Genomic DNA, 20,159 nt, shown 5'->3' on the forward strand with positions numbered 1-20,159 from the left:
TCATCCCGTAATTGTCTCTCCTCTTTAGCAGTAATTAAGCTGTTGTTTGAGCTTCTTCAGGTTTCAAGTGTTTCACTGGTCACGATTCATGTCTGCTCGGACACCCGCCTCAGGTCTCGCTACATGCGGATTCACACACCTGTGTTGGTTCTGAGTTTCCAACGTTGTGGATTTGGAATTTTGCTCTGTACTTTATTAAGGTTAACCATAAATAATAACTAATAAAAAAAAATTAGTCAAGGAATCAATAAGTGTGCAAAATTGTATTCAAATTTTTGATTCATCAAATTAGCCTGCGCCTTTTGCTGATGTAACAGTCAAACTGTGGTAACCCTTTTAATTCAGAATGCCAGTCACCAACTATGCCTCCAGCAACACAACCCCAGACCATCACACTTCCTCCTCTATGTTTGGCAGTTGGTGTCACACACTGAGGCACAATCCTTTCACCAACTCAACGGCATACAAAACCCTGATGAACCGAAGATTTTAAATTCTGATTCATCGTTCCATAAGACTCTTCTCCAGTCTGCAGTAGTCCACAGCCGGTATTTCAAGGCCCTGTTTTGTCATCTAAGGAATGGCTTTCTTCCTGCCACTCTCCTTGTCAAACCTGCAGCACAAAGTCTCCTCTTCACAGTAGACACTGAGATTTGCTTTCGTCGACCTTCCCTGTTAAACTGTGCTTGGCGCCGTTGTGCTGCGAGGCGTCTGTGATCACTCAAGCTGGGGACCCTCAGAAACTCATCTTCTGAATGGGTTGTGACTTTGGGTCTGCCAGATCTCTTACTATCAGCTTCTTCCAGTTTCCAGTTACTTTTGGATTGTGTAGGACACCACTGTACTCACTGATGCTTTGCTTTTTTTGTACAGTTTCTCTAAAATAAAGGCCTGCACTTCTAAGGGTCATGATGTCCTGTGTCATTTTGTTAATTGCCATTTTCTTGCCATTATCATTGTTGTCCAAGTAGTTCTTCAAAGGTTGTAATAACTCGGTTTGTTCCGACTCTGCTTTAAGACACACAGAGGGTTTTGAAGTAATCAACACAAGTTGGGACACGTGTGCAAATAGTTTCCTTCAACCTGCAAGACTTCATTTATTTTTATTGCTGCAGAACATCTGTAAATTGTAATCTGTTAGTTGTTCCCTGAAGAAGGACCATTTATAAAACAGTAATCCCTCGCTATATCGCGCTTCGACTTTCGCGGCTTCACTCTTATCGCGGATTTTAAATGTAAGCACATCTAAATATATATCACAGATTTTTCGCTGGTTCGCGGATTTCTGCGGACAATGGGTCTTTTAATTTAGGTTACATGCTTCCTCAGTTTGATTGCCCAGTTGATTTCATACAAGGGACGCTATTGGCAGTTGGCTTAGAAGCTACCCAATCAGAGCATGTATTACATATTAACTAAAACTCCTCAATGATATACGATGTGCGTACCGCGCGGTGCTTGTTTGCTTCTCTCTATCTTTCTCACTCTCTCTGCCTGACGGAGGGGGTGTGAGCAGAGGGGCTGTTTGCACAGAGGACACGGAGGCTCCTCTACAAAATGCCGCTTTATCGCGGTGCTTCTGTATACTTAAAAGCACGTATTGATTTTTTGATTGTTTGCTTTTCTTAGCGAGCGCTCTCTCTGACATTCTTTGCTCCTAATGGCGCTCCTTTGAAGAGAAGATATGTTTGCTTTCTTTTAATTGTGAGAAAGAACTGTCATCTCTGTCTTGTAATGGAGCACAGTTTAAACGTTTGACTAAAGGATGTTATTTCATGTCTAGAGGGCTCTAATAATGTTAACAGTGTGGGAGAGTTTCTAAGGGCTTAAAATATGTAAAAATAACCATACAAACATATGGTTTCTACTTTGCGGATTTTCACCTATCGCGGGGGGGTCTGGAACGCAACCCCCGTGATCGAGGAGGGATTACCGTATTCTGTCATTTCCTTTTTTCAATTTCTGCTAACCTAAACTATAAATTGAATCTTCTGGCTGTTTACTGCTTACATCTTCACCATTTTAGGTCATTCATTGCATTTCAGCTGATACTGAAAAACTGAGGTGTCTAAAATTTTGAGCAGGGTGGTGTGGTGTCATGGGTCCACAGCTCGTTTAGCAAAGGCCAGTTTTTAAATAAATAATCACCACTCTCGCGCCGGTTTAGCGAGGGAGCGTTGAGCCATAGCAAGCCACGGGGCGATCTGCGGTGTGGGCATTTCTCACCTAGTGCACAGGTGAGGGACTGCCCACATCCGTGATTGTTCCCATGGCTAATGTGCTACAGCTGCTATGGCCCCTCGCATTATAAAAGAAGTGCGAGTCGGTTTGTAGGGGAAGATCAGAAAAAGAACGAGAAAGGAGAGATCAGAAAAAGAAAAGAGAAGAAGACGGAGGTTATTGGGAGGCAGGTCGGTGCGAGAGAGAGAGAGAGCCACGAAGAGCGAGCGAGCGAGCGAACGAGCGCTCCCGGGCAGCCAGGGCGTAGTAGTTGTTGTCGCTCCTGCTGATCAAGCATGTAGCGGGATTGACCAAAGTAGGAGACGGGTGACTCCGCATGGGGCCGCGGACGGCAGCGGGAGTCAGGATTTGGGATGTGGTGTCCACCACGTGAGAGACTTGGCCGTGTGAGGAATTCCCAAGTTGCGGTGTGGAGGGAGTGGAACCGAAGCCAGGGATCAGGACGACTCCAGATCGATAGTGGAGAGAAGGGCAGCTGCAGAGAGAGTGGCTCCCCTGTTGCGAAGCCTGGACAGGGAGAAGCAGGGGAGTCACCAGTTAAAAGAAGGCACTGGGCTTGGCATTGTTGTTGTTTTGAAAAACTGCTGCCTAAGGAACGTTTTAACCTCGGGTTTTTAAAGGATTGTTTTTTTTGTTTGCTATTTTTAACCTCCATGTGTTTGAATGGATTATTTATTTATTGAAGAATTTTGAACTGCACTATTTATTATGGACACTGTTTTGTTTTGATTGTTTCTTTTTAATAAAGGCACTATGCACCTTTTCATACTATCCCCTTGCTATGTTGCTATGTTGTTGCCTTCACTGACTAGCTCACTCGGTGACATTATCGACGGTGTTGGGTTCTAGGGCTCCCAAACAGCAGTGGGAGTGTGGAGCCGAACCCACATCGTCACAGGGGGTTCATCAGGGTACACTGATTTGTCTTTGGCTGAACCTTCTTTTTTGCCTACTTTCTGATATCAGCATCTGCTTTTTTTCTGTTAGATTGTCTGTCACAAGGAGTTGAAACCTGTCCTGTCATCTTTGTGTGCAAAGTGAGGAGTTCACTCTGTGTGGCATGGCTCACTCACTTACACTGAGCCATTAGACTCGCCCATCTTTAAAACTTGAAACAGATGCTAACCAGGCTAGACTTCAAGCAAGGTCCTTGCAAGTATGAACGGCACTAACCACTGTGCCATCTTACTAAAGCAATGGTCCTCAAATTGTAGACCATGGACCACTGCTGGTCATTGCAAGTGTCAGGAGGTCCATGGGCTAACCAACTCGTCTTTCTTAAAATCCACAGTCTCTAAGTCTCTAAGACCTCGACCACAGAGTGCACTGTCTGCCATTCTTGCAGATGATAATATCTTTTGCTTCTCCAGTATTCCTTTCCGCTCTACAGTTGTAATCAACATTTCATCAAAGTTGTTATCGCCCCCACCTCTCCAAACTAACTCCTTCACTATGTAGGACTCTTGATGTCCACCTCAACAGCCAACCCACCAGGCAACAGCAATTCCTTCATTTTATCTTCAAGGTGTTACTGTGGATCATCGGCTAAAATCTGGGACTTTTAAGTGGTAACCCAGAAAGGGCAGGGGTCGAGCACCTGTTAGGAAGGAATGTCAAATTGGGACAGTGAACACCAACCAGACTTGAGACAGAGATCTGTGGGCAAAATCAACAAGAAAACGGCAGCCAGCATGGCAGCTCATAGAGTTGGTAGCAGAATTAGCTTGCAAAATAGAAAGAGAATAGCTGTGCGAGTTTGGCAGAATTCTGTTTGTGTCAGTTTTTTATGGTCTTACTCAGGGCACCTTCCAAAGGCTTAACAGTGGGAGTAGTGGGGCCATTTAAATTAAGAAGGTGCTTTTCAATAAACAGCCATTTTGAGGCCTACCAACTCACCTTTTGAGTCTTTGTGCCAGCAGTTCTTCTGAGCAGCTTGAGTCTTTATATAATTTTTGCAGACAGAATTTACAATCATAAGTGGCTGTTGACCCCAGGTGTTTTTTCATATCTTTGACTTTGACAAAGTTGCCATCAGTTCAAAACTGCAGCACCTTCTGGTGGCACCCACAGAACCCAAGACTATTGAGTTGAAGAACTCCATGTCTTATGCTGCCCTGTGGAAATCTGGGGCACCGCTGCAACCCAGCAAGGGCTGCCATCTAGAACTCCAGGGGAGATAATGCCTTGTGCACACTCTCATCCCGGTCCTTCCATTCTGAGGGTGGCCCGTCAGGGTAATGCTGTCGGCCATCCCTCGCAACATACAGTCACACGAAAAAGTTTGGGAACCCCTCTCAGCCTGCATAATAATTTACTTTCAACAAAAAAAGATAACAGTCTTTCATTTTGCTAGGAACATCTGAGTACTGGGGTGTTTTACGAACAAAGATTTTTAGTGAAGCAGTATTTAGTTGTATGAAATTAAATCAAATGTGAAAAACTGGCTGTGCACAAATGTGGGTCTCCCTTGTAATTTAGCTGATTTGAATGCATGTCACTGCTCAATACTGATTACCTGCAACACCAAATTGGTTGGATTAGCTTGTTGAGCCTTGAACTTCATAGACCGGTGTGTCCAATCATGAGAAAAGGTATTTAAGGTGGTCAATTGCAAGTTGTGCTTCCCTTTGACTCTCCTCTGAAGAGTGACAGACAGCATGGGATCCTCAAAGCAACTCTCAAAAGATCTGAAAACAAAGATTGTTCAGTCTCGTGGTTTAGGGGAAGGCTACAAAAAGCGATCTGAGAGGCTTAAACTGTCAGTTTCAACTGTAGGGAATAGAATCAGGAAATGGAAGGCCACAGGCACAGTTGCTGTTAAACCCAGGGGTCTGGCAAGCCAACAAAAATACAGGAGCGGCATATGAGCAGGATTGTGAGAATGGAGGTGATCTGTGGGTTGTCTGTAACCAAAGACCTGCAAGAACATCTTGCTGCAGATGGTGTATCTGTACATCGTTCTACAATTCAGCGGAATTTGCACAAAGAGCATCTGTATGGCAGGGTGATGAGAAAGAAGCCCTTTCTGCACTCATGCCACAAACAGAGTCGCTTGATGTATGCAAATGCTCATTTAGACAAGCCAGATTCATTTTGGAACAAAGTGCTTTGGACTGATGAGACAAAAATTGAGTTATTGGGTCATAACAAAAAGCGCTTTGCATGGCGGAAGAAGAACACCACATTCCAAGAAAAACACCTGCTACCTACTGTCAAATTTGGTGGAGGCTCCATCATGCAGTGCGGCTGTGTGGCTAGTTCAGGGACTGAGGCCCTTGTTAAAGTCGAGGGTCGGATGAATTCAACCCAATATCAACAAATTCTTCAGGATAATGTTCAAGCATCAGTCACAAAGTTGAAGTTACACAAGGGTTGGATATTCCAACAAGACAATGACCCAAAACACAGTTCGAAATCTACAAAGGCACTCATGCAGAGGGAGAAGTACAAAGTTCTGAAAATCTATGGGATGATTTGAAGCAGGCTGTCCATGCTCGGCAGCCATCAAATTTAACTGAACTGGAGATATTTTGTATGGAGGAATGGTCAGAAATACCTCCATCCAGAATCCAGACACTCATCAAAGGCTAGAGGAGACTCAACTAAGTATTGATGTCATATCTCTGTTGTGGTGCCAACATTTATGCACCTGTCTAATTTTGTTATGATGCATATTGCATATTTTCTGTTAATCCAATAAACTTAATGTCACTGATGAAATACTTCTGTTTCCAAAAGGCATGTCAGGTTTTAAAAGGAAGTTACTACTTTGAAAGCTCAGCCAGTGATAAACAAAAATCCAAAGAATTAAGAGGGGTTCCTAAACTTTTTCATATGACTCTATCTATCTATCTATCTATCTATCTATCTATCTATCTATCTATCTATCTATCTATTTATCTATCTATCTATCTATCTATTATATAGTGCCTTATCTATCTATCTATCTATCTATCTATCTATCTATCTATCTATCTATCTATCTATCTATCTATCTATCTATCTATTATATAGTGCCTTATCTATCTATCTATCTGTCTATCTATCTATCTATCTATCTATCTATCTATCTATCTATCTATCTATTATATAGTGCCTTATCTATCTATCTATCTATCTATCTATCTATCTATCTATCTATCTATCTATCTATCTATCTATCTATCTATCTATCTATCTATTTATCCCTTAGACCTATGATAAGCCCATGTCAGTCTCATGGTCGGTCAGCTCTAAAGTGGCCAGCGGTAAGGGAGTAAGTGTGCCCAGCAGGGATCTGTCACCTCTTCTCAGTTCCAGCCTCTGAAGGCTCCTCATGACCCCAGAATTAAAATACGTTGTTCACAAGCACGGTGAGTATTTTTGTTTTTAAATCGATGCCTGTATTAAGTTTCCTCTTTTCTTTCTTTTTCCTTGTTTCCATTTAACGCTTGGTATAAGTAATGATATTGCATATCCTGCAATGGAGAAAGCAGGTTTAAGATATGGATGGATGGATGCAGAGTCAGTCTATGATTAATTACTTTTTTTGAAAAGGCAAACACTGGGATGACTTGGCTCTTCTAAATCATTTCTTTCTTTCTTCCAGTTGGAAAGCCCAGCAGGCAGCCTGTCATGCGGTTAAAGTGCCCCTCCACTCCCTCTGAATTTAAACCAATAATCTCCTTATCTGCTTATTTGCCTTTGCATCACTGCAACATATGCCAAGGATGGAGGCTTTTTTTTGGGGTGGTGGGGGTAGGGTCAGTCACCAAAGAAAGTGATGACTTTGAGTGTATAATGCCTTCAAATCAAGAGCCACGCTTTTGGGGAAAACATCGGAATGAGCTCCTCCAGTGAGGCTGAATATCCAAGGAGGATTCTGGACTACATGGAAGGCTTCTTAGTGTCAAAGGTAAGCAAAAGGCTGCTACTCAGATGAATACGCTTTTGGTGTTTGCTTCATATTTCAGAAAAGTTTTTATAAAACTGCTGCAAATAAAATGTATTGGTATTATAATTACTTGGGTAATCTATTTAATAAAAGATCTCAATTTGAGTGCCAAGTTCTGTTTTAGTTGCATTAAGTTGTTAATGTTAATTATTACTATTAAAATCTTTTCATTAGCATTCTTGTACTTTGTTCTTTCCTTATCTATAATAGCTCAATAAATTTATGTGGAAAAATTTCACTTAAATCTTGATCCCTGCTCTGCAATAGCTAATTGTAGACGTCCATGATGTTCAATGCCTTATTCGATTCTCTGTGTATTTCATAAGCTTTGTGCTCATAAGCATAACTTCCTTATCAAATACAGTATGTTTCATTTTTTGGAATGTTACATTGCTTGTTTTTCCGTTTTACAAGTTATTTTATACAGTTTGGCTTTGTGCTTCCAATCTTTAATGTTGTATCAGTTTGTGACAAAAGTATTGAGCTTTGCCAGGAGAAACACTGAGAATGTTTTTTTGCAATTTCTCACAAAAGGGGACAGAATCCCTTGTTAAACGCTAGTTAGTTACAAATCATTATTATCTTAAGTTCATTAAAAGCACTACCACACTAACAAACCCCCAGAAACACTGCAGTGAGCACAACTGCAAACCTGCTCAACCCCAGGACTTTTGAGTTGTGTCCCTTTGTCACCTTCTACCTGCCAAACATCTGCGTGCAATGACAATGCTTTGACGGTGCGGTCAGTTCCATGTTCTCTCTTCATTTATGGGAGCCTCTTGAACCCGACACCATCAGTACCGTAACTGAGATGAGCTTGGCAGATGAGGACAAAACATACATGAAGCAAGGGGATGGTGAAAAGTGCAAGAGCTTTTATTAAAAAGAATTCAAAACAAAGCAAGTGTTCAAAAAATGCAGTGCTCAAAATTTAATAAATAATCCCTAAAAACATTGAAGTGTTAGTGGGTCAAATAAATAAATCCATTTAAACAAGGTTAAAATTCAGTCCGGAGTCTTCTTTAAAATTCTCAGTCCCCAGTGCTTCCCTTTAAAACTGACGCCTCTCCGGCTTATCCTACTCGGACCTCACAGGACAGAGAGACGTCCACCAAAAGGCGCAGACATCTTTCAATCCTGGCCCGTGTTCCCACTGCCCAATCCAAGACGTTCCACAGAGAACCACCGGACTCTGCTAATGCCCCCACCGCTGCCTTTCCGGGCTCCACCTGGTGAAAGCGCACCAACCTCCCACCGTTGCCAATTGCAGCCTCCACCTGGCGAGAGGATTCTCCCTAGTGTAATGATCACTCATACTCTCTGGATGCTCAAAAGGAGTGATCCCCGTGGCCCCTCCAGAGTGCTGGCCACAGGCTTCTTCCAGGGGCACCATTCCTCAAAGCACCAGCTCACTCCTGCTCCTGCCTTTCTCTCCGTCTCGTTTTGTTTTGTTTCATCTTCTTTTCTATTGCGCCGGCTCATTCTTTAGGCTCCGTGGGTGCAGTTTCTCAAGCGTGCACCGTAGGATGCTGATGAAGCAATTGAGAAAGACCACTTTTTCACGTGCAGGTGAGTCTCACCACCAACTCCCTGCAGCTGCGCGAGCGCGCCCACAGAAAATGAGCCGGCCAATGGATTATTTTATTAAAACAATCAAGCATCCTAAACACTGCATCTGCATTCATTCAGGCTCATTTCGCTGGGTCTTTAATGGCAGAGCCTGATGTTGATTGCACACTGAATGAAGGATCAAGTTATCGTTCTTGTCACTGTTTCTTCTGTTGCTGTTGCTATATTCAGTTTTCGTATGGTGTGGATGTTACGTGCTAATGTGAAATATCAATCTGTTGCAGTGTAGTTTTCCTAATGCAAGTTGGTCAATTGACTGCACTCATGTTGCAATAAGAGCAGTGCCTGAAATGGAGACACGGAAATGCTGGTACTCAATAGACGTTGGGGGGTGGTCTGTCTTGGAGTTTCAAGTGCTGAAGTATACTGAAGTTAGATTGGACAGGCAGGTTACTGCATTATATGTGCTGGTACGCTAAAACACACTGCCCGTATTCATCAAATAGTGCCCACATTAAGCACTGAATAAGGGCACCAGGCAAGAATAAAGCTGCTTTTGTTAGCTGTGGTCTGTTTCATTCTATTAAAGCACAAGTCATCTGTGATGCCAAGATGAGACCGACAAACATCATGGTTTGGTGGCTTGGGATAACCCATTATTCATTTATTTTGAGGCAAAGGAGCATTGACAGGTGACTTGTCGATTGATGCATCAAGTAGGCAGGCTGCTCTGCCAGCCAATGAAAGTTTGGACCATTATGACTGCATACAGTATGTATGAGGTTGATTAGCGTGCTCCATTAATGGTTGTTTCAGGGTGGCAATGGGCAGGATTCAAGATGTGCTCACTTATGCGCATGTACACAATGATTGAGGTTTATAAAGAGTAAATTGCAGATTTTTTGCCCATACTTTCATGCTCAAATCCATGTCAAATTTTATAAATGAGATGCCAGGTCATTCAAGACTGTAGATTTTTCCTTTCCAAGTCTTGTAGCCCAGAACAAATCAGTAAGTCTCCGTTGTTCTCCATTTTCTCTTCCATGTCTTTGCAAATATGTGATTTAAACAGGTACTTCATGATGAACACACACACAGGCATAAATGAGACCGAGTCAGATGATGAGCTACCGGCTCCTTTGTCACTTTCATGTCACTGTTAATTGGCAGAAAAATAGGAAAAAACAGAATGTAGCTGTTTATGACTAAATCAAGTAATTAAGAGAATCTAAAAAAGGCAAGTTCACTAAAATGAAGCACAGAAATGTTACTTGAGCAGTAACACTGGAAAATATTTTGTGACTTTTTTTGTCAAATGAATAAATACAGATGAATCTTACAATATGTGTTGTGCTGAATTCACATATCTAATCAGACTTTGGATTCTTTTTGAAGTGCCACATGATTAAATGCTCTATATGCAGTACATGCTGTATTTGGCCTCAGGAATAGCCCTCTTTAGGATGCATCAGTGGTCAGCCAACATACTGGGACTCCACTTGCCTTAGAACATAAGAAATCTGTCAAACAAGAGGAGACCATTCCTATTCTATCAAACTTGTTAGTGTAGCTCATAGCTAAGCTGTCCCACGTTTCTTATTCAGTTTCTTCTTAAAGGTTGTGAAGGTTTCTGCTTCACCTACATGACTCAGTAGTTTCAGTCCCACAATTCCTTGCATAAAGAGGTTCTTCCTGGCTTCAGTCCTAAATGCACTTCCCTTTCATTTCCACTGATATTCTTGAGTATGGGATTCACAGTTAAGCTGAAAGAATTCTGTTGGATCTGCTTTATTAAAGCCTTTGAGAATTGTGAAGACCTGAATTAGGTCCACGTGCAGTCTCCTCGGCTCAACACTAAACAGGTTTAATTCTCTGAGTCTCTCGTATTACGACATGTCCTTCAGATCTGGGATGCCCGTTGTTGCTCTCCTCTGCACAGCTTCAAGTGCTACTATGTCTTTCTTGTAGTTTGGTGACCAGAACTACACACAGCACTCTGGATGCCAACTCACTGGTGCATTACATAGTCTAAACAGCATGTTCCTTGAGTTGTATTCAACCGTTTTAACAATAAATTCTAACATTTTATTTACCTTTTGTATAGCTTTTGTGCTTTTCTTAGGTGATGAAAGTATTTTGTTGACATAAATCCCCAAATCCTTTTCAGAGGTTACAGTATCTCCCATCTTTTATTTTTAATTGACGTTCCTTTTACCCACATGTAGCACTTTGCACTTCTTTTTCTTTATTTGGCCTTCTACTATTTCTTGTATTAGGAATTTGTTCGTTTTCGCATACGCCTTGGAGGTCAGAGTGCAGGGTCAGCCATTGTTCAGTGACCTCTGGAGCAAGTGCAGGTTAAGGGTCTTGCTCAAGTGGCCAGCAGAGTAGGATCTAACTCCCGGATGCCAGTGCAGATTCTTAACCTCTGAGATTCTGCATTTTCTATTCGCTTAGTTACAAAATGTTCACAGACAGCAATAAAAAAACATTTTAATCCTGAATTTAACTTAATAACTCTGAACACCTTAATAAGGTTTTATATACAGAAGAAATATTTAGTATACTTCTTAACATTAGAATTAAAAACAGTTCTTTTAAAACACGCCTATTCTTCTCTGGTGTCCCAGGACAAAACATGAGTTTCTTGTCCCAAGTGTTCGAATGTATTAAAAATTTACAAGTGCAAAAAACCCAAAGAAAATGGCCTCATCTGGGGATATCAGCATAATATCAATTGATGAGTCCCTTTTCAAGTAACAACTCCAAGTGCTTCTTTTAAATAATAATTTACTCAGGTTAAAACAAGAAAAAACAGATACATTCCTCACCAGGCGACTAGGCTAGGGATTCTGTGTGACACTACCACCTTTAGCTGATGCAGCAGAGTTTCTTCTTCCTCAGTGGCAAGTCCTGAATTGCGTTTCTCAAGTCTCATTCCTCATTTTTTGTGTTCCAGTGACACGTGACCAGAGGCTGTGAGAGAATAATAGGGAGGTAAGAATAGTTAGGTAATTTGGTTAATAATGTGCATTGAAATATATAAGAATTTGTTTTAGAAATGTCATGAAGAGACTGCTGAAATGGTCAAGTAAAAAAGCAGAATATTCCAGGGCGATGGTTCAAGAAACTGGCAAATGTAATGTTCTTTCATGCACCTAGTAAGACTTGCTAATCAGCACGTGTACTTTTTTCATAACAGAATAAGAGCTGAACTCAAGAGATATTGACGAACAAGGATATGGCTGATGAGTGTTCTGTGCTAAAGCACCTCCTGTCTTTAACCAGAGTGTAAGCATTAATTCAGCATTGTTATGCAAACTCAGTTGTTCATAAAATGGACCACTGGCCTTATTTTTTTGACCATTCTACAACAGACTACTGTGATGAATGCTCCATCTTCAAGCATTTGCGGAAGAGATAATTAAAGATGCAATGATCAGGTTTCCTCCTGCCCGATTACTGAATCAATGAGGTTTTATCAAACATGTCCTAGTAGAGGATAACTTTCTTTTTTAAGTAACATGTTGATTTCTCCCACAAGGTGACATCCCTCCAGTCTTGGTATTTTATTAATAATAGTAGTGAATTATATTTATGTAGAGCTTATCTAACCTAATCAAAGCATTATACATAGACAATGGGGAAGCACTTCAACCACCACCATTGTGCAGCATCCACCTCAGTGATGTAACGACAGACATTCTTGTGCTACTAAACTCACGACACAATACCTACTGTATTAGGTAGTGGAGTGGTGAAGGAGATATTTAGCCAATAAGAGACAGGGAACGATGAGGGACAAGGATGGACAAAGCCCTGAAGCCGTGGTGGGCAATTTGGCCAGGACATCGGGAAACACCCTACTCTCTTTGAAAGATATGGCGGATTCACTTTCACGTCTGACAACTCTGTGGGTAGAGAGAATGACCTGACTTGTGGCTTCTGGAGTTCCTTGGTTTTCCCCTAAGGTTTTTCTCTGTGCTTCAGCCCAGACCTTATTGGTGGATGAAGCAAATTGTGACGTTATGTAATTATGTGTACCCTATATGAAGGCAAGTAGTATGATTAGTGGCTAGTTCATTTGATTTTAAAAATCTCTAGGCCAGTTTGTTCAGGCAATATATATATATATATATATATTAGCAGTTGGAGATCCACAAAGGGAGAAAATGAATCACGTATCATAAAGTAGTTGTTAATCCTGAGCTTCTCTTCCATATATATATATATATATATACACATTTTCACCCAAAGAACTAAACCATTTGAACCATCAAAATAAGAAATCACAAAATCTCAATATTTCTTCCTATCACTTCCTAATTAGGTCTTAACTCTTTGTACTGTTGCTACACAAGCTGACAGAGTCCAATACATTAAAAAAGGTGGAAATTTCCAACTTATGCAAAGCACTACCACAGGTTTCAGTAATTTGTTTCACAATTAAATTAACTTTGCAGTGAGGGTGGATTTTTCTGGCCCTCAGGCTGTGCGATCGATCCACTAGTGAGACTGTCTTTGTTTGGGTAGTCTTCAAATAGCCGGAAATTACTTATCAGTTGGCCAGTGAGTCAATCAAGAACATGTAGTTTTATGTAGATTGTGAATTAAGGAGAAAGAAACTGAAAAAGTAGTTGAGGTCCATGAGAACCCCATTTAATGTCCAAGGTTTGAAAGCCAAAAAAGAAATTGTCAAGGTCAAAGGTTCACTGAACAACTGAGTTTCAAGATCTGCAGTTTGAAGCTGTGTTCTTGGTTGAAGCTGGTTCCCCAATGAACTCAGACTTTGGTGAAGGGTCGGTTTATATATCCACAGGACAGAAAGGGGTGGGGCTAGTGATAAGGCTGAAGTGACATCACTCTTCTTCAAAGGACTTCTCCTCCACTCTGGACAGAAACAGGAAATTCTTTCCCCTGTGTTTGCCCTCAGCATGGCCCATGAGACACTCCCCATACTTGCATGCATGACAAGATGTATAGATATTTATTCATAAAGTGGCCAGGATGAGGATCAGCACCTCCAAGTTTGAGGTCACAGTTCTCAGTCGGAAAAGGATGGAGTCCCCTCAACAGGTCAGAGATTTTGTGACTTTAAGTATCTTGGGGTCTTGTTCACAAGTGAGTGAAGATCAACAGGTGAATCGGAGCAGCACCCATGGTGGAGAGAGAGCTGCACCGAATAGCAAACCTCTCAGTCTTTGTTCCTGCCTTCACCTATGGTCACGAGTTTTGGGTAGTGACTGAAAAAATTAGATGGCGGATACAAGCAGCAGAAATGAGCTTCCTTCACAGGGTGTCTGGGATCAGTCTTAGAGACAGAGTGAGAAGTGAAAACATTCGGTCGCTCAAAGTAGTGCTGCTGCTCCTCTGCATCTAGAGATGGTTTGAGGATCTGATTTGGATGCCTCCTAGATGCCTCCCCTGACAAGATATCTCGGGCATGTCTAACTGGGAAGAGACCTTGGAGCAGACCTGGGACATGCTGGAGAAATCACATCTCTTGGCTGGCCTGGGATTTCCTTGGTATCTTACTGGAAGAGCTGGATGAGGTGGTTGGGAAAAGGGACAACTGGGCATCTTTTCTCAGACTGCTTCCTGAGCAACCCAGACCAAAATTAGCAGTGGAAAATGGATGGATGGATGGAGATATCTATAAACTTATGTGCAACAGTAACATATGAGGCATAGGAAAGACAGATTAATTCAATGGAAATCCAGTTATGACAATTAGACAAAGAGCTTGAAAAACAATCTGATGGACATATTCACTATCAGCAGGTTCATTTTGAACAGACAAGGGTTCAAAAAACTCTCTTTTAGAATACAAAGGATATTGAAAAAACTGAGAGCGATGGAACAATTTGAAATTTTACTGGTTGACACGTAGCGTGGTCCCTTGTTGGGTTGGAGTTAAATTATTGAAGTTACTTACTCCCCTTTATGAACTGGGGCTGCTTCTCTCCTATCAACGTGAGTGAATTGAATGTAGGTAATGTGACTTGTGTTTTAAACAGCCCCTCCTGTGGTGTCATTTCAGGACCAACACAAGAGCCTGGCAGCCTAAGGAGGCACTTTTTGTGAAAAAGGATCAGTCTGTTTATACCTCTAAAGGGAAAGGTAGCAAAAAGTCACTGGTGAGGCCTTCCAGGAGTCTATTAGAGATGGTCACTCTTCTTTGTGAATTGGGATTTATAAATCCCTAAGCATGATTTTATCTGTGTGCCAGATTGCAAGTGGATGGACTAACTCAAAACATATTCACTTAATGAGAATGAGAATACATCTTGGCACAGTTATCAGTACTGTAAAATGCTACAGTGAACACATATTGATTTGGTGTACAGTCACTCTAGGAGTTTGTGCCATAAACAGATAACTGCATAGCTACATGTACTGTATGTGTGGATGAGATTATATATCTGATCTGCGCCACCACCACCTAATCAAAGCACCATGAAGTCCCTACATTGATGGATTAAAGGCCAGAATCCACATGACCGTCATCATCAAGTTCTTCCATGAGAACCCTGAATACAATGAGGACTGATTGAGATCATTTATGTTAGGTAGAAGGGGCTGGGTGGTCTGGTGGCCTGGAACCCCTGCAGATTTTTTTTTTCCAGCCGTCTGCAGTTTTTTGTTTTTTTTTGTCCTCCCTGGCCATCAGTCCTTACTTTTATTCTATGTTAATTACTGTTCCCTTATTTTAATTCTTATTTATTTAGTATTTTTTTTTCTCTTTCTTCATCATATAAAGCACTTTGAGCTACACTATTTGTGTGAAAATGTGCTATAGAAATAAACGTATCTGTTGTTGTTGTCCTGGTCTTAAAACGGGAGTTCAGACGTAAGTAGATAGATAGAGGAAAGGCACTATATAATACATTGATAGACAGATAAGGCAGTATATTATAGATAGATAGATAGATTGATTGATTGATGTGAAATGAGATAGATAGATAGATAGATAGATAGATAGATAGATAGATAGATAGATAGATAGATAGATAGATAGATAGATAGATAGATAGATGTGAAAGGCACTATATAATAGATAGATAGAGTGCCTATAAAAAGTCTTTCACCCCTTGGAAGTTTACATGTTATTTTTACTCATCATTAAAGCACTGTGGATTTAATTCAGTTTTTTTGACACTAATCAATCACTCTTATTTCTATCTTCATTGCACATTTGGACACTGCCATTTTTCCTCATTCTTGTTTGTAAAAATCTTCCGGCTCTGTCATATTGCATGGACATTGTAAGTGAGCAGACTTTTTGTACTCCAGTCAAACATTCTCAGATTTCAATATAGACATTAACATTGTTGTTTTGAAGACATTCCTGTGCAGCTTTCACTTTACACTTGAAGTTGTTATCCTCCTGGAAAACAAATCTCTTAAAATTCAGGTTTCTGGAAAACCATATCAGGTTTTACTCTAGGATTTCCCCATATTTTGCTACATTAATTTTACCCTCATAACGCCTTCCAGGTCCTGCTGCAGAGGAGCATCCCCAGAGCCTGATGCTGTCATCACCATGCTTCATGGAGCGGATGGAGTGTTTTTGAGAATGTGCACCTTGACGACAGTTGTTGCCTGCACAGACTTTCCAGTCTTTCCAGTTTTAGACAAAGCAACCTGTAACACCTTTAAAGTTGTGAGAGGTCTCTTGGTGACCTCCTCACTTGTCTTCTTCTTGCATAATCACTCAGTTTTTATTGGTGGCCTGCTCTAGCAGATTTACTTCTGTGCCACACTTTTTTCTATGTTTTAATGATTAGTTTAACTGGGCATTTCCTGGTCGCCATCACCTGACTTGTCCTTTTCAGTCCCCTTATTGGAGTTGGTTGGAGAGTTCGTTTGTCTTCATTCTGCAGGTTAGGTCATCATACTGACATACCACAAGTTGGATCTTCCTCAGTTGGGGGCTTTTTATACTGCAATCCATTGAATCCTCAGACAGGTGGTCTCCATTGAACTAACGACGGGACCTTTAAAACCAATTGGCTGCACTACAGATGATTTAGGTAGTGTCATAGGGGGTGAATACTTATTATCTTATGTGTTAGACTTGTAATTAATGTAGAGAACTTTGCAGAGAACTGTTTTTTACTTTGTAATTAAAAAGTCTTTTTATGTCAATCAGTGTCCAATGAAATCCATTGTGATTCAATGTTGGATAACAACAAAATGTGAAAACTTCCAAGGGGGTGAATACTTTTTATAGGCACTGTGGGTAGATAGGAAGGACAGTACCGGGCATCCTAAGATTAAGGCTTCTATATGACAGATAGATGGTATCTGCTGTTCTGTGTTCATTTTTCAACTCTTCGTCTCCCACTGTGCCCAGGCTGTTGTTTCATTTCAGAAGCCCCAGAGGCTGCCCTTGCCCTTTTTATCTAGTTGTATTAATTTGCCAGTTCTTCTTGTGATGATTCTGAACACACTGTGAGGGCATCACCTGCTAAATGTCAGTGTGAGTCACTGGGCACCAAATCAAAACATGTCGTGTTGATGTGTCAAAATGAAATGCTTTCTAGGTCCCATTTAAATTCTCCTATATGAATGCACTGCAGTAGGTTGCCATTAGCTGGTGTTGGTCAGCTAAATATTTAGCTGATGCTTTTATCCAAAGTGACTCTCAAATCAATTGTTTATCTGTGTCTACATTGTGAGTACTGCCAGATGATGTGCGTGTCAATCAGGGACACACAGGCAGTCATTGAAGAGACAGAAACTTATGATAGAACACTTAAAGATCATTTCTCCCTTCAGTTGAATGTTCTTTACAAGTACAGTATATGTACAGTATATCTCCTTCCTTTTCACTTATGCTACAGAGTTTTCATCATTCCATCATTTGCCCGAATTCAATGAGGTGTAGTGGTTAAGGGTTTGGAGTTCGGACCCTGAGATTGTGGGTTCAGTTCCTACTACTGATGCTGTGTGACCACAAGCAGGTCATTTCACCTGCCTGTACATAAATTGGAAAATTAAAAGAACTTTAACTAAGCGTATCTCAAATGTTGTAAATTGCTGGGAGTAAATCTGTTTACAGGGATGTTGTAATTTTTTCCATCTTTTCTCTTTGTGAACAATAATAGGTGAAATGACTTGAGTGAGTCCAAGATGACATGTGGAAGAAATTAAATTGGAAAAATATTAAAGAAAGAAACCTTGTCTTCAGCTAGGACCTCTTTGAGACAGGAATCAGGCAGGAGAAAACTTGTCTTTAATTTCTCTTCATGAAGAGCGAGCATCCTGTTAAAGAAATCTGCTAAGGGACAATACCCTGGGCACTGGGAGGTTGTCAGCAAATGGTGACATAATAGATACAGAGAGTCATTCCTATAGAGAACTGAATTTGCATAGCAGTGGTGAATTAATGATTACTCTGATTGGTTCACTTGCTTGCATATACTCTGATTGGTTCAACAGTTTACTTACTGTGGGGGGTGGCCAGGATGCCCTGTGTGTGTAAGGACCAGGGGAGGGAGTATTTTCAGGGCAGTTTCTCCTCCGGGCCCACAGAGGGCAGCCCCCTTGGTTTCCAGCAGGGCCACGGGTAATGAGTATGGGAGCTCGACCCTGTTGGGACCCGTGGCCACCGCCGGGGGCGCATGGACAATTCCAGGGCCTTATTTGGCCACACTTCTGCCACACCCAGAATCGTGGCCAAAAGAAGCTCAATGGGTACCTGGAGTCCTTCTGGGTGCCCTATAAAGGGAGCTAGTCACCACCACTCAAGAGCCAGAGTTGACAGGAAGAGGATAAAGCCTGAGGAGAAGTGGAGGTGAAAGGACTGGTGGAAAGGATGGGACTGTTGTGTTGTGTCTTGGTGCTGGTGGTATGTGCACTTTATTCTGTACATAAACCGTGTGCTGGGTTTTGAACCTGAGTCTTGCCTGTCTGTGTCCGGGTTGGCTTTACAATACCCAAATAGACATCACTTAATTACTTACTTACTGCCCTTTATACCCTCTGGCATGTAGGGTGGCAACAAACTTCATCCACAGCTGTCTGTATTTGGTCATTGTCTCCAATATGCCCCAAGTATAGTTCATAACTTGCATCTTGTCCTCCACCAATCGTTGCCAGGTTGTCGTTGGTCTTCCACGTTTCCTACATCCTTCTGGTGTCCAGTGGAGTGCAGTTGTAATGATGATGTTGGCATCTCTCCTCATCACCACTTCCAGCACCTCTTCATTATGATAGTGCCCATGTCCTCTTGTTGAAATTGGAGGAGGTGGTAATGTTTGGAGATCTTTCTGTGTCAGAAAAAACCCAATATCTCCCTCAGGCTTATGATGTGAAACGCTGACAGCTTGGTTAGGTCATTTGTTGTCAGCATTCTGACCTGTACAGCTGTTTAGACAGGACACAGCTTTGACAGTTTGGATGACTTCCACACAGTTTCTATGGTCCTGAAGGCATTCCTTGCTTTGCCAAGTCTCCTCTTGATGTCCTCACACTTCTCACCATCCTGGTGGATGACACTGCCTAGGTAGTTAAACTTCTCTATCCTAGGTAGGTCAGCACCATATACTTTGATTGGTACAGGGGATTCCACATTCAGTTTCTTGATCTCAGTTTTCTTTTGTCTTATTCTCAGTCCCACCTGACCTCCAAAGAGGCACAGGAGCTCAGTTTTTTCCTGAATGTGTTGGTGTGTATGAGACAGCAAGGCAAGATCATCTGCAAAGTCAAGGTCTTCTGAGGTTATGAAGAGAATCCATCTGATACCTCTCTGTGCATCTTGTTTTTCTCATCACCCAGGGAGGTCAAAAAAAAAAAATCTGGCAGGCTCATATTTTATCACCCATTGTTTTAGTCACCTTGCATTGCTGTGTGTTGAACGTCTTGGCTCTGTGCTTGCACAGGCCACGAGGAGCCATATTTGTTTTTTAGGTGCTTTTGTATAGTACCAAACACCTATTGTGAAAGCCCATATCAGTCTGTCTGTCCACATTAAACAACTCACCCACCGTGGACTAATGTGGCACAATTATTCGTTAAAGAAATTTATTGAGTCAGTTCAATTTTCATTGTGATATCTCAGATTTTCTTTTTTCATTTAAAAATTTCCCATTGAAATGCACTGGTGAATTTGCAAATGTGTTCATCTTTAAACAGAGAAGAATTCTGTACAAGTTCAACTAGGAATGAGTTTACTGTTTCAGTTTTACCTTGAGAGCAGTTGCTTGACCTTGTATATTTTGTATATTTTCCTCTTTCACTCATCTTACAGCCACTCAGATACCCGGTGCAAGTGAGTCAAACGCCGGGCAGAGCGGCCGCACATACAGCTGAAGCAGAAGCTCCTTCCCCTGTTGCTTTAGGGAATTTAACTAATAAAGTACAAAAAAGTAATTTCTTTTGACGTAAATGGAATGGGAAAGCAATTGTGAAA

General features: G+C 41.4%; 2 protein-coding genes across 2 annotated transcripts in view; both read left to right on the top strand.

Annotated features, from left to right (window-relative positions):
- Positions 1-6,867, top strand: part of akap17a (A kinase (PRKA) anchor protein 17A) — a 63,911-nt gene extending 57,044 nt beyond the window's left edge. Inside the window, exon 6 of the transcript XR_005632525.1 lies at positions 6,830-6,867. The gene's annotated coding sequence lies outside the window, so the exon portion shown is untranslated. The remainder of the gene's footprint in view (positions 1-6,829) is intronic.
- Positions 6,868-7,054: 187 nt separating this feature from the next.
- asmt (acetylserotonin O-methyltransferase) overlaps positions 7,055-20,159 on the top strand; it is a 75,808-nt gene continuing 62,703 nt past the window's right edge. The window contains exon 1 of the mRNA XM_039743555.1: positions 7,055-7,135. Within this exon, the coding sequence (XP_039599489.1) occupies positions 7,064-7,135 (72 nt within the window). The 5' untranslated portion in view covers positions 7,055-7,063. The remainder of the gene's footprint in view (positions 7,136-20,159) is intronic.

Source organism: Polypterus senegalus, chromosome 2, assembly GCF_016835505.1.
Source record: "Polypterus senegalus isolate Bchr_013 chromosome 2, ASM1683550v1, whole genome shotgun sequence".
NCBI classification, from domain to species: Eukaryota; Metazoa; Chordata; class Cladistia; order Polypteriformes; family Polypteridae; genus Polypterus; species Polypterus senegalus.